Raw genomic sequence first — 13,496 nt, forward strand, 5'->3', positions numbered from 1 at the left:
AGGGTGTTCCCCTGCCCTTCACCCTTAGTCTTCATTGGGAAGAAGGTGGGAAAGACTGGTTACCACCTAGAGACTAGCATGGGGAAAATTTCAGGAACTCTTCATTGGTACAAAATGGATTTTCTAGCAACAGCCAGCGGTAGTTTCTTTGCAGACGGTTTACCTTGAATCAGCTGCTAGAGCCAGGTAGTTGGTTGCCATTTCTCACGTGGGCTGCCCTGGGTGAGTTTCTTTTGTGGTGGGTGGTGGTGGTGGTGAATACGCATGGAAAACACCCAAGTTTCTAGCAAAACACCACAAACAAGCCAGGGCGTCAGAAAATTGTTGGGGGTTGGGGAATAAAGCTGCTCCGAGAGTGACGTAGAGAGTAAGGCTGTGCACGCACCATGTGAAAGGGGCCTTTGAGCCCAACTGCAGCCTGCGTTTGAGCACTGGGATTGAACGGACACTCTCCCCGGAACGGTAATATATTGTGAAGGTTTTGGACAGGTGCTGGATCTAATCTGCATTGTAGTGTTTGGGTTTTTTAAACTCCCACCGCTTTCTGTCTTCCCTCACCCAGTGGAGGGTCTGCAAGGTGTTCTGAGGGAAGGCCGCCTCTTTTCCTTCTGTTTGCCTGCTAGTCACATTTTCACTTCTCTTCATTCTTTGTTTCTGGCTGTTTTCACATTGTCTAAAGCTCTGAGTACCTCATGCATCCCCAGCAACGAGCACCTCACACACACCCCCATAGTGCAAGTGGGGTCTCAGACACAGCTCCTTCTGCACTACAGGTTTTAATGACATCATTCTCTCGGCTCTTGAGTCCAGAATAAGACACACACACACCCCATACCACCACCACCTTCTCTCCCCCCCCCCCCCCCCCCGTTTCCTGAATGCCCATCCTTTCTTAATGCTTGCTTGGGGTGGCATCTAAGAAAACTGTTGTGTCTTCATGCATCGAATGCTATCGAAATCTCGTTGGAGGAGGCATGTGTCGAGGTTCTTGAAAAGCCGTTGGGGAGAAGAAGCCCTCTTTGTCTGGGACCAGCCTTCTGCAAAGCGTGCTCTCAGTGCTGCAGTGGCTGTCAGGCACCTTACCTGCTGGCTGATCTCTTACTTTGGATGTTACAGGGCTGAATGCAATGCAGTTACAGAATTTGGCAGCACTAGCTGCTGCAGCCAGTGCAGCTCAGAACACGCCGAGTGGTACCAATGCTCTCACTACATCCAGCAGTCCCCTCAGCGTGCTCGCCAGTTCAGGTAAGCCTGTCACGGGGCCAGGATGTGGCTGTGTGCCTTGGGCATATCCTCCGTCTGAAGGCAGTGTTACACAAGTTTACACCCTGTTCCAAGGCTGGTATGCCCACTTCACAGATTTTCAAATGACTTCTTTTCTTTTCGTTTTGTTTTGTTTTATTAGCATTTCAGCCACATATCAATAATTCAATAGTTCAACCATATCAAGAAGCGTTGTACCACAACTTTATCACAATCAATTTTAGAACATTTTCTTTCCCCCCATACACTCACTGTTATATTTTTATTCATGTCTTTCCCCTCCATTTTGGGAGAAAGTACACACAACAAAACATGCGCAGTTCAACTTTTACATGTGTCGTTCAGTCCCATTGATTATACTCTTCGTGTTGTGCAACCTTTATTGATTGTGGTCCCTCTCCAAGTTGTTCCACCACCATTGCAATGAACCCAGTGCCCCCTGATCAGACACTCTCCTCCTCCACCCCTGGGAACCATAGGTCAGGTTTGGTTTCTTTTCTTTTTTTCTCAGTAATTTTCTTGATATTATAGTCACTCAAGTAACATCTTCTAGACCTAAGAGAAAGTTCACAATGCTTGATTCGTTCTGTCATAGATACATTTGTTCATGTCCAGCCATGGCAGCAGAATTAATAATCCGGAAGCTCCTTGCACAGGGCACGGGGCACTAGATTAGCGCTCTGCTGGGCTGCTTGCTGTGGACAGAAGAGGCCAGTGATGGCTTGAGTGTAACTGCTGGCTTTCTCATAGCAGGGTCCTCCCCAAGCTCCAGTAGCAGCAACTCTGTCAACCCCATAGCCTCCCTCGGGGCCCTGCAGACGCTAGCTGGAGCAACCGCCGGCCTCAACGTCAGCTCTCTGGCAGGTAAGGGGCAGCCCCTGGGTGTCATCAGGCCATCCCTTATGCAAAGCAGCACATGGTGAGGGGGCGGGTTCCAATGAAATCAGGGAAAAAAATCATTGGATTCCTAAAGACCGGAGTTAAATCCCACCTCCACCCTTTCACTCACTGTAACTGGCAACATCATTTCACGGTTATTTTCTCCTCTGTGAAGTGGGAGTTTTCACAATGCTTCCAGGGGTTATCGGGACTCTGAGCGAGCATGTAGCCCGCCCGCACTCAGCACATGTCAGCTGCTGTTGTGATGGCAGGGTTTGCCCACCTCTTGTTAGAGGTCACACGTGTCCCTTCTGCCCCAGTTTCACCTCCATGTGAGAGTGGTGGAAAGCCACAGCAACGGGGGAGGCACAGGGAGACCTGGCCGCTGCCTTCCCCAGCTTCTTGGGAGCACCGCGGCTGACCGGGAGGAAGAGCCCTGGGATTACCCTCTGTCGGCTCTGCCTGTTGTTGCCTCCCATTGAGTCTTTCCCCGTGGTAACCCTGATCTCTCCCGACTCAGGAATGGCGGCTTTAAATGGCGGCCTGGGCAGCAGTGGCCTCTCTAACGGCACTGGGAGCACAATGGAGGCCCTGACCCAGGCCTACTCGGGCATCCAGCAGTACGCTGCCGCTGCACTCCCCACCCTGTACAACCAGAACCTGCTGACACAGCAGAGCATCGGTGCTGCTGGCAGCCAGAAGGAAGGTGAGGGCTCCAGGAGCCGGGAGCCTGTGGGGGAAGGGACGGCCCTCTCGGGGGTCTGGACGCTGTCAGAGCATTTGGGACGGCAGATGTTCTCGGGCTGTCTGCCAGGAGGGCAGCACTTTCTAGATGGACAAACAGGTGCCAGCTGTGTTTTAAATGTATGGCTCCCTGTGACAAGCTTTAGACGCTGGGTTCTTAAAGACAGCACCCTTTCAGCCCCTTGTAGCTGTACACTGTGGTGGGTTCCTCCTCACAGTCTGATGGGTGCCTTGCCCCGTTGACGCGGGGTGGGGTGAGGCGGGCCCGTGGAAAGTGTGTTTGGACATAACGGTGTGATTCTCAGGAGAGGCTTTACAGGCAGAGTGTGGTGAAGAGAAAGCCCCGCAGGTGGAAGGAGGCCTTTGTGCTCAGTTTTGAGTGGGGTTCGGGACTCAGAGCTGGTCAGGTTTAAGCACTTCTTGTAGGAAAGAGAAATTTTTTCTCTTGCCACAGCAGTAAGGAATTGTGGTCTAGTTCCTCCTGACTGGCTTTGAATTGCACATTCCTGTGCCCTGTGGGATGTGCTGGTGGCTCTGCCATCATGGTGTCGACCTTTCCGTAGAAACCGTGAAGCAGACGGGCAGCAAGTGAACTGGCTGTAGGTGTTTGAGCGGTGCGCAACAGCACGAGGGACACTGCCTTTGCTGCGGGGGTTCCGAGGGAGGGCACAGCCATTAGCCTCTAGAGAAGCAGTGTGATGAAGGGAGGGGAGGCGTAGGCATGAAGATGACCCCGCAGGGCAGCCAGTGCCAGGCTGGAGGAAGGTGGGTGGCTGTTTCCCTGCGGTTCTTCTGGCCATGGTCTGTAGAGCTCTGTGAACTTGACGAGCCTGCACCACCTCTCCTGCCCCAGCTCCCCACCTCTGGTAACTGCTGACCTCTCTGCTGCCCCTGTTTCTGTGCTAGATTTTAAAAGGGGCACTTCTGTGCCCCTCTGTGAGTCCCTAGTCCCTGATCTTATTGCTCCCCACACCAGTCTCCTCCCTTCCTGTCCCAGCGTGAGTCGAAGTCGAACATTCTCTGGTGGCCCAGCGTAGGGAGGGAGTCAGTTTTCAAGGTTGCCCTCCAGTCCCCTGCTATGGAGAATCTGATGAGTTACCTGTATGAGCCTGGTGGGCAGCAAACATGGGGAGAATGGTGCCCAGGACGGGGAGCTTGCTCGATACTGATAGCTTGCCAATCCATGGGTGTCTTGAAGGTCCAGAGGGAGCCAACCTGTTCATCTACCACCTGCCCCAGGAGTTTGGGGATCAGGACCTGCTGCAGATGTTTATGCCCTTTGGGAATGTCGTCTCGGCCAAGGTTTTTATAGACAAGCAGACGAACCTGAGCAAGTGTTTTGGTATGCTGGCTTCTCCTGTTGGGGTGGGTGTGAGAGTGTGGCAATGAGGAAGAGCTGGGGTTAGCTGCAGGTCATTGTTTGCCTCCACCATGGGCAGATCCTGCGCGTGCACGCTTGCATGCGTGCACGCTCTCTCTCCCCCTCCCTCCCTCCCTTCTTCCCTCCCTCCCTCCTTCTCCCCTCTCCCACTCTTTCCTCCTCTCCTCCCTCCCATTTCTTTTTCTTCTTCTAGCTCTCTCGATGCTTTCTCGGTGGGTGGACTAGAGAAATAACCTGCAAAATGGTTGGGAGGGGCAGGGGGGTCGCGATGTGGGTCTGCGGCAGTAACATTAGTTGGGGTTTAAGATGACACACAGAAGCATGTCTAGTGTTGGAGGACCTGAGTCATTGGGCTCTGACCTCGAGCTCCTCTTGGACACGCAGGTTTTGTGAGTTACGACAATCCTGTTTCGGCTCAAGCTGCCATCCAGTCCATGAACGGCTTTCAGATTGGCATGAAGCGACTGAAAGTGCAGCTGAAACGTTCGAAGAATGACAGCAAGCCCTACTGAGCGTGCCCCCCCTGAGACTGCAGTGAGAGGGTCTTCTGGTAAGTGGGGAAGGAGCACCCTTAATGATTGGAAGCCCCGAGGCTGTGTGTTGACAGGCCTGGACCCTGACCCCCGCCACTCGCGCAGGCACCGCTTGCCCCGAAGACTCGGCTACGGCCTTCTTGGGAGTTTCGCTTCGTACAGAGGACGAGTGTGTGCTTTGATTTCCAGTGTTTCACTTTGGAGTTTAGGTGCCATATCCTGAGGTTTTTGTTTTTTGTTTTGTTTTCCTCCTTGATTTAAAGTTTGCTGTGTTTGTAACCAGTGTGTGTGTTGAGAAGGACCAACACCAAACCACCCGGGGGGGGGGGGGGATGGGGAGACCTGTAAAAGGAAGAAGATCAGAACTTGCCCCAAACAACTACCCCCAAAAGAAAAAGAAAGGTCTAAGTGGAGCAAACTCCTGGCCCCCACCTCTCCAAACCTTCCAGGGGGGAAGGTGGGTGAAATGAGAGCTGACACCGGGGGCTGGGAGGACCTGGAGAGTTTGCTGGAGCAGAGCCTCTCCACAGCCAGCTGCCTACTTTGGAAATCGAGAGTCTTTGCTGCCTAATATTCAGATTCGTATCCTGGATCTCTCTGCCTCTCTCTCCCACGAAGAGGCTAGCAATTCTCTGGGAATAAAGCCCCTGTAAATTCTCCTGACATATGCAAAATTCAGCCAGCCCTCACCTCTTACCTGCTTCCCCAGTCAGCCATTGAGAAAGGTGAGTCGCTGCCTGGCCCGTGGCTGCTTGAGAGAAGCAGCCTGTCAAAGAGACCCTGGGTCTGTCGGTTTCAATGCCGAACTGTGGAGCCTGCCCCTTTCTAAGCGGTCCCTGTAGGGAAGGCCCTTAGGGAAGGCCCTGCTGGGTTTCTTGCCGTGCAGTGCACCACATACTGAGCGACACTTCCACCCAACATTTTTCATTAGGGCAGATCCCAGAAGGGCTTGCGTGATCTAGCTGATAAGGCCGGAGGAGAAAGCCCGCTCGTTGTGTACCTGAATCAGAAAGCCCCTTCCAGCACTTAGCATTAAAGAGGACTTGGGAATCCGGTACTGGCCTCCCAGGTAGAGCTGGCCCAGATTTCATGTCCCCAGAGAGGCCTGGCAAGCCCCCTCTCTTAGCCGCGGGAGCCCGACTTTCTGTTCGTGGGGACAGAGGAAAGCAGTAGGATGTTTACAGCCTTTGTATGGATTTAGTGTTCTTTTACCTCAGTATTACCTTGTCCAGCTCTGTCCTTGTGCTTACAGTGGGCTCTCCTTGCTGTTTCCATGGGCGCCCCCGTTCTAGCATGTGACCCACACAGCCTCTGAGGCTGGAGAGCCAGGGAGGACCCACCGGGAGCATTTGCCTGGGCAGAGGTAGCCCAGGACTGGATCCCAGAGTATTACACAAGACCAGTCCTAATTCTAGCAGCAGAGGGACGAGTTAAAGGGCTGGTCCACTGCTGCATCCGATGGGGCCCGTCCTTGTCCTGCTCTCTATGGTAACAGACAGGGACCAGCCAGCGTGCCCCTGTGCAGGGAGCTGTTGCTGGTGGGTTTTCCCCCATTGGAGCTGGGACCGCTGCTCCCTTCTTTCTTACAGTGATAACGTGGGTCTCTTGTCCTCGAAGACACATGAAATAATATACTTTTGAAGCTGAACCATGTAAACTTGAATTCTGCACACTGGGAGAAATATGTCCTGTGTTTCCAAGGATAAAACTGTTCCAAAGGCTTCCAGGGGCATGACGGGATTTTTTTAATAAATGCAAAAAAATAAAAAACAAAACAAAAAAAGAAAAAAAATGCTAGGTTGGGGAGGCGCTGTTCTGAACCCCAACCAGCTGGAACCAAGAATGTCGTTTCTATTTTTATAGAAGTTTTATACAGCTCCGGGGTGGAGAATATTTATTACCTAAATTATATCTCTGGAAAAGGCCAGGATTTTATAGAATCCAGAATGTGATTGTTGTACACACAGGGTGCTGTGTATGATTGAAACTACTGACTTTCTGTGGCCCCGATGGCAGCCCAGCTTCCTCCACCAGGGGCGAGCACAAATGCTGTGAACTGGTGGGTGGAGAGAGCTGTGCTCTGGGGGGCGCTGCCCTGCTGCGACTGCGAACCTTCTGTTCTCCCTCCTCAGCCAAGGTCTAGCCGGATGCCAGCTCCACTCTCTCCTCTTCCCTGTCTCACCCCTGAGCTCTCATGAACCCCTCTCCCCCTGGTAAAAAGGCAAAGGTGCAATCAACCTGCTTCTGATATCGGACCTGAGGTTTCATACCTGCTGGGGGGCGGGAGGGTCTCGTTCCTAAAAGGAGCCTGTGCCCCATCAGGGCCCTGGACGGCTAGAGTGGCCAGCGGGTGAGCAGGCACCCCTGTCCGCTGAGGGCCACAGCGGCAGCGCTGCCCACGAGCACAGTTCTCTTCCCGGACCAGAGCCAGGCTCAGCTCAGAGGGGAAACCCACAGTCCAGTCTCTGCCATCCTCTTCTGTAGTGTGTGTGCTGCCGGAGTTGTTTCCTCCTTCGGGTTGTATCATGAAAAGCATTTGTCCTGGATGCAGCCAGGCCACCACCTCCTGGGTTCCCCCACGAGGGGCCAGGGTCTGCGTGGAGGCCAGGAGCTTGGATAGTTGAGATCAGAGAGCCATCCCCATGGTGTTGAGCGATTCTGGCCCTCTTCCCTCTCCCGGGTTCTCCCACCCCAGCCAGCAAGCTAGTCTCTGCTGCCAGCCTGGGTCCTGACAAGGAGGCAGGGAGAGGGGGGCTGGGCTCCCACTGCCTCCTCTCCTGTGTTTGGGTGCTTCGTGGGGGGCGGGGCGTAGGAATCCAAGCCGTAGGTTCCGGTCTGTCTCTGGCAGTTGGATGTGTCTTGGTGTCCTCCTCCATGTCCTTTATGACTTTCCCTGTGTCCATTGTTAGCATGTGCAAAAGCCCCTGTCATCACCAGTGCCGCGACCACCCACCCCACCCCACCCCCCTCATTTCAGGGCTGTACACCGTGAGTGTCCTGCTCTCTCTCTCTGTTTGGATGTATTGCTCTGTGTAACTCAGTGGGTCTCCCTCTTTCTGGTTTGTTTTTTTTCTAGATTCCTGCCGTTTGTTCATCGTTGTGCCTAAAGCATGTCGATGTGGCGTCAAGTACATCGTCCAAATCCCTGTCTCTTCAGCTTCTCTGATGCTTGAACTCTCACCTTTGACCTTGTGTTGACCTTTGATGCTGATGTGTATTTTTTATTATGTTTGTTTCTTTCTGTTTTTTCTTTCCTTGGTTTTTTGTTGTTGTTGTTCCTTTGTGCTCCCAAATTGGTTTTGCTAGAACGACTGCTGAAGGGGAGATATTTAAACTTGCATTTGAATATAAAAAATCTATTTTTCTAGAACTTCATAAGATAACCACTTGATTTTGTGATTCCAATTCTTTGTAACTGTCTTCAGAGTGGCCCTGCTAGCACGCAGTGCGTGGTGCCCGTTCCTCCGTGAGCACGAGGCCGGTCGCTTCTAGGCGTCCTTGCTCCGCGGGCGTAGTTCTACGACAACTGTGAAGCGAGCGATGAAATAAAAGATGTCACTGAAGTGAAACCTGAGGCTCCGAGCACATTTCGCTGAGATCCAGTTTGTGGGGCTGGAGGAGACCGCGTGTGTTGATTTTATTTTTGTCATTTCGACTTTGGGGCTACAGAAAACAGCTGAGCTCCTGGCCCGTTGTGACCGCAGGCTGCAGTTTGGGGCCCGGCCACCCCGTTTATTTTGTGGCTCTTCCCTGTGGGCGGCGCCTCCCGGCCCCACTCAGCCCCTCCCCCCGGCCCTGCCTGCCCCCTCCATGCTTGTCCCCACAGTCTCCACAGCAAAATGTGATGCTGCTTCCTTTTTTTTTTTAACTATTGGTTCGTTTTGTTTTGTTTTTGTGTTGAGTTTTTGTTTCCCCCTCCTTTCCTACTAAGATTAAGCCCAGAAAAACCCAAGTTCTGCATGTGTCCTGCTGCCCCTTCACACCTTCGTATCTATCACCGTCACCTCTCTGTTTTCTATAGTTTGTGCAAAAACTGGCCCATCTAAAAGGGTTTCAAAGAAGCTGTTTTAAATTGTTGTAGGGTTGATTTTTTTTTTCTTTCCAAGAGTGTATTGTTTTATTTTGAAGTGGCAACTTTCTCCTCCGTTGCCCATAGAGCGTTTGCCTGTGCACTTAGACTGTCACCCCGCGCGGCCTCAGTGGGCCTCCAGGAGAGAGAGGGCTGCAAGGGGCACAGAGAGGAGCCCCAAAGGTGGCTACGGGTGGGCAAGAGGCTTATTAGCACATTAGGGGTCTGAGCGCCTCTCGGCCGGAGGAAGGAGGATGCTCCTAACCACTCATACAAGGCCATCCGAGCACTGAGTGGCGACATACCTGCTGGCGCTGTTTCCTCAGTGACAAGCACAATACTACAGTCTTCACACTGTTTACAGCCCTGGGCACCAACCGCCCCACATTGGCTCTTCACCACAGCTCTGCTGGGCTTAGCTGGTGGGGTGGGGGAGGGCAGGGATTTGGTCTCTAAATTGAGTGAAGAGCCAAATAGCTGCTGTCCATGGGTGCCAGGCAAGCCAGTCCCTTGGTTCCCTGCGGGGAGCTTGCCCTCCTGTCTAGTGGCACCACCTGGCCTCAAGGGCTGGGGGATGTGAGTAAGAATGTGAAGGGCAGGCAGGCGAGGCCAGAGGAGGCGAGGCGAGAGGCCCCGGCGGGCCTGTGGGATGAGCGGTTGAGAGGGAAGATAGGGTTCATGGTAGGTCCCACCCAGACTGCGGCTGCGGCTGGGAGAGTTGTTAGTCGGGTGCCCTGATTGTCCAGGGAGGGCCATGAGGTGGGCCAGGGCCCGAGGGGGGAGAAGGTAGAACACTGTTGAGCATCCTCTGTGCTAGGGTTGGCGAGGGCAGAGCCCAGCAGAACTTCTGCCCTGGGACCCAGCAGGGTGCTAGGCTGATGCCGGAGCCCCCTCTTACTTGGGGGGCAAGGGGCCCCCGTGGGGGTCCTGGATATAGTAGGCTGCTCAGTGTCTGGAGATGGGGGTGGGATGGAGAGAGAGAGGCCAGCAGCCCAGCCCGAGCAAGACTGCTGCGCAGCCACAGTCTGACTGCACAGAGCCGCCTCTGTTGGCAGAAGGCCCCGAGGCCCCTGCGTGTGTATTGCGAAAATTCGTGTTTGCCAATATCTTTTGCTTTCAATTCCAAGAGGAGCTCTGGGAAAACCTGTGGATAAAACCAAATGCCAAACGTTGGACACTGTTCCGTTTCCTTTCTCTCTGATTGTTTTAATTGTTCTGTGGTGGTTTTAATGGATTTGAGACCCTGGAGCGGCAGCTGCCTTTCTGATTTCCAGCTGCTTTTTGTGAATAATTTAAAAAGAAAAAAAAAACTTTACATTTTGAAGACAAACCTGTGTGAGTTTTTTATTGGTACAAACGTTGTATTTAACACTAGGGGTTTTGTACAGTTTTTTGCCTTTTCTACTAGAAAACAATGTAAAGTGATTTCACAATGTGAAGAGAAAAATAAATTGCCACTATGACCAAACGCAGTCTGTTCTGCAGCAGCAGCAACGGGAGTCCATCCACTCAGAGTCGTGACGCAGCCGTACAGATGCTTCCCCTCCTTTGAGCTTTTCCTTCCGCCCCTGTTTTGATTTGCAAAAGAAAATGTCTTTTTTGTGTGAACTTGTGTTGTACTCTGTAGAAAATTATGGATTTTACTTTTAATGGTTTAAAAAAAAAGAAGAGCCCTTGTTGCTCTTCCGACTTGATCACAGAGTTTGTGTAGTGGATTAAAATGTTACGAGTTTGGAGCAAGGGAGTATGTGTTTCCAAGGAATCGCCTTCCTTTCTGTGTGTTTTCCTTCCGTCCCAATGGGGAACCTAAATCTGTTTTAATTGCACAGACACACGGACAAAAAAGTCATTTTGTATCTGCCAAGTGTGGACCTTTCTTTGTTTATTTGCTATTAAACTGTTTGAGAAGAACTGACGATGCCTGCGGAGTTGTCATTTGCGGGGGAGTGGGTGGGTCCTTGGGGAGGGTGGGGCTGCAGACAGGGAGAGGGGGTGGACCACCCCAGGGTGAGGCTTCTCTGTGAGGTGCCCAGTGCTGTGCTCGCGATCCACCGAACGCTCTTGAAAGATGATGTGTCCCCTGGACAGCTGCGTACCTCCCCACCTCCCTTGTTCCCCCGAGAGGCCCTGCCTGTGAGCGCCTGGGCTTCCTCGGGAGCCTCTCTCCCTGCGCCTCCCATGTCTGGCTAGGCACCTTCAGACCTGGCAGCCAGCACCTTCCCTGGTGCTGCAAATCCTGAGACCACAGCAGCCATTTTGATCCTAAAGTTCCTGCTGGAGGCAGGCTAGCCCCCATTTCCTTCCCTCTGACCTCACGACGGGGTCTCTGTCCGGATCACTCTCCAAGAGAAGCCTTTACCCAGGGCTGCCTCAGGTCTCTTGAGAGCTTCAGGTTCAGCTAGCCAGGAGTCTCGGGCACTGGCTAACGAAAAGCACACACATGTTTCCTGCTATCCCCCTCCTCCCGTCGACTCCCCCAGCCCCTCCACGACAGAGGTAGGCAACTGCCCTGGAACCTGGTGGGCAGAGGTGGACCAGGCCTCAAATCCCCCTTAGCTCCTCGGTTCTAATATCTAGGGTAGCATTTCCAGTGAATGCCCACTGCGGTCCACAAAGCCAGGATCCTGGAGGGGTGAGTATTGGGGAATGTCCTCTCCAGCTCCTCACTCTTGTCCACCTCCCCATCTTCTCTGAGACATCAACAGTTGAAGAAGCTTCTAGAACCGACTCAACTAAGCATCCTCCCAGGCTGTGGAGCCGTGTGGACTATCCTCCACTGAACAGCTCCCCCGAAAGTGGTGACAGCTGTGGGACATCAGAGAATCTGCCCACCAAAGCCTACATTCAAGTGCTATTTTACTCACGAAAACAACATTTTGGAGATGGGAGCTTTGAATGAACAAGACCAGGTTTATCCCAGCTCTGCGCATTAACCATCTCGGTGCCGGGGAAAGGCTGGTTGCACATCATGGATTCCAGGCTTCCTAGCCACCCTGGGGGGGTGGGGGGCAGAGTCTGGGACACCCCCCCCAATTTTATGACAAGCTGAGGCTGAGAGAATGAGGTTGCCTACGTAAGGTCACAACTAGAAAGAAATTGGTGCGTGCTGAGAATTCAGCCAGGTCAGCATGACCCCTAAACCTCTTCTAACCAGCACAGAGCCAGGGGGACCCTGGGAGATTTTACTGCCTCCCTCCTCTGGCTGCTGAGTCCTGGCAGCTTTTCCCCTCAGACCCACAAGGTTGATTTGAACTCAGCTTCTAAATAAACTCACCTTTCCTCACCTGAGACCCTTTCTGGTTGCCGGGGCCACCTAAGCCGGCATCATTTTGAGCTTTACCTCACTCTAACCAGTAAGAGGAGTGGCGTCAGTGGGATGTTCCAATAGTATGGTTAAAAACATGCGTGCTTCCCTGGCCTCCCCATTCACGTGTAAAACGCCCATCTCAAAGATCCGTATTTGACCCTGGGAGATCAGTGTAATGGATCATGAGATGAGAGGGCACCAATCTTGAAGCTGTAGCGAGTGTCTCCTTACAGTGGGTCCAGGTGGCGGCCCTTGTCTATCACAGGCGTTTGCCTTTGTTCCGAGCTAAGTGGCAGGTGGTCTTAGAGTACTAAGTACACCTAGCGCATCTCGTCACAGTTAAGGCTGCTGCTGCTTTTACTTTAAAGCAAAAAGGATGCCAAGAGTGCATCCTTCAAGAAGACTTGCAGCTGTGGGCGTGAGGCAGCGCCTCGTTCAATGGTCTTGGGGTCCTTGGAAAAACCCCTCTGGCAGCCACCTCTGCCAGCTCCAGGGTTTGCAGCCGCACCGGGTTCCCATCTCGCTGATCACCTGCTGTGTGCCCCCTGATCAGCTCAGCCCCTGATGAAGACACCACGGAGAAGGAAGGTGATGAGAGACCAGCTTGTCTCTTCCCCTCCGGGAATGTCAAGCTCATGCCGGAGAAGGTTTGCCCTCCAGGGGGAAGCATAAATGACCTTTTCTCTGGCACCTTCTGCCTTTTTCTAGCATCTCCTTCCCTCTCGGTGCTCCTCTCCAGCCCCTACCATCTGCCAATTAATTTCTTTGTTACATGGCGTTTCCTTTACTGGTGAGCGCCAGCCCTAGGGAAGTCCGTCTCAGGATGGGACCATGCTGCCCCCACACCCGGCAAAAGGTCCGACCGACCCTGCCCACATCCCCCTTCCTGGAGCTCCGTGGGTTTTATTTAAACATGCACTGAGAGAGATGGTCCCTTTGAGTGGCAGTTTGTGCTCAATGACTAATTAAGCGTAAGAAAAGCCGGGCGAGGGGCTGTGGAAAGATGGCAGCCCTGGAGAGCCCTCCCGAGGCCCGACACCTCACAGTCCATCCTTTCAAAGCTTCGGAGCCGCTGCCCCATGGACCTATTTTTAGAGCATTCTCCTCAGCCCCTCCCGGGCCACTAACCTACATCTCTAGGTTTGCCTGTTCCGGACAAAGTCATGTGATGCGACCTGTGTCTTCTCTCATCCACCCTGCGCTCCAAGACTTTCAGTAAACAATTTACTGAAAATTGTTGGCTTCACGATTTTTACACAGATATGTCCATACTTCATTAATTTGCACGGTTCCCAGGGTGCTTGTTTCCTCACCACCTTG

At 52.9% G+C, this 13,496-nt stretch overlaps 1 protein-coding gene across 4 annotated transcripts in view; it reads left to right on the forward strand.

Moving 5' to 3' along the window:
- CELF1 (CUGBP Elav-like family member 1) overlaps positions 1 to 10,784 on the forward strand; it is a 92,118-nt gene extending 81,334 nt beyond the window's left edge. For 2 of the 4 annotated variants that reach the window (XM_075545727.1, XM_075545725.1), the window contains exons 9-14: positions 1,117 to 1,245; positions 2,014 to 2,127; positions 2,663 to 2,848; positions 4,085 to 4,228; positions 4,652 to 4,817; positions 7,877 to 10,784. In XM_075545727.1, coding sequence (XP_075401842.1) covers positions 1,117 to 1,245; positions 2,014 to 2,127; positions 2,663 to 2,848; positions 4,085 to 4,228; positions 4,652 to 4,779 — 701 coding nt within the window. In that variant the 3' untranslated portion in view covers positions 4,780 to 4,817; positions 7,877 to 10,784. The remainder of the gene's footprint in view (positions 1 to 1,116; positions 1,246 to 2,013; positions 2,128 to 2,662; positions 2,849 to 4,084; positions 4,229 to 4,651; positions 4,818 to 7,876) is intronic. The other 2 variants (XM_075545728.1, XM_075545726.1) reach the window with 1 other exon arrangement.
- Positions 10,785 to 13,496: the final 2,712 nt, after the last annotated feature.

The sequence above is a fragment of the Tenrec ecaudatus genome, chromosome 4, assembly GCF_050624435.1.
Source record: "Tenrec ecaudatus isolate mTenEca1 chromosome 4, mTenEca1.hap1, whole genome shotgun sequence".
NCBI classification, from domain to species: Eukaryota; Metazoa; Chordata; class Mammalia; order Afrosoricida; family Tenrecidae; genus Tenrec; species Tenrec ecaudatus.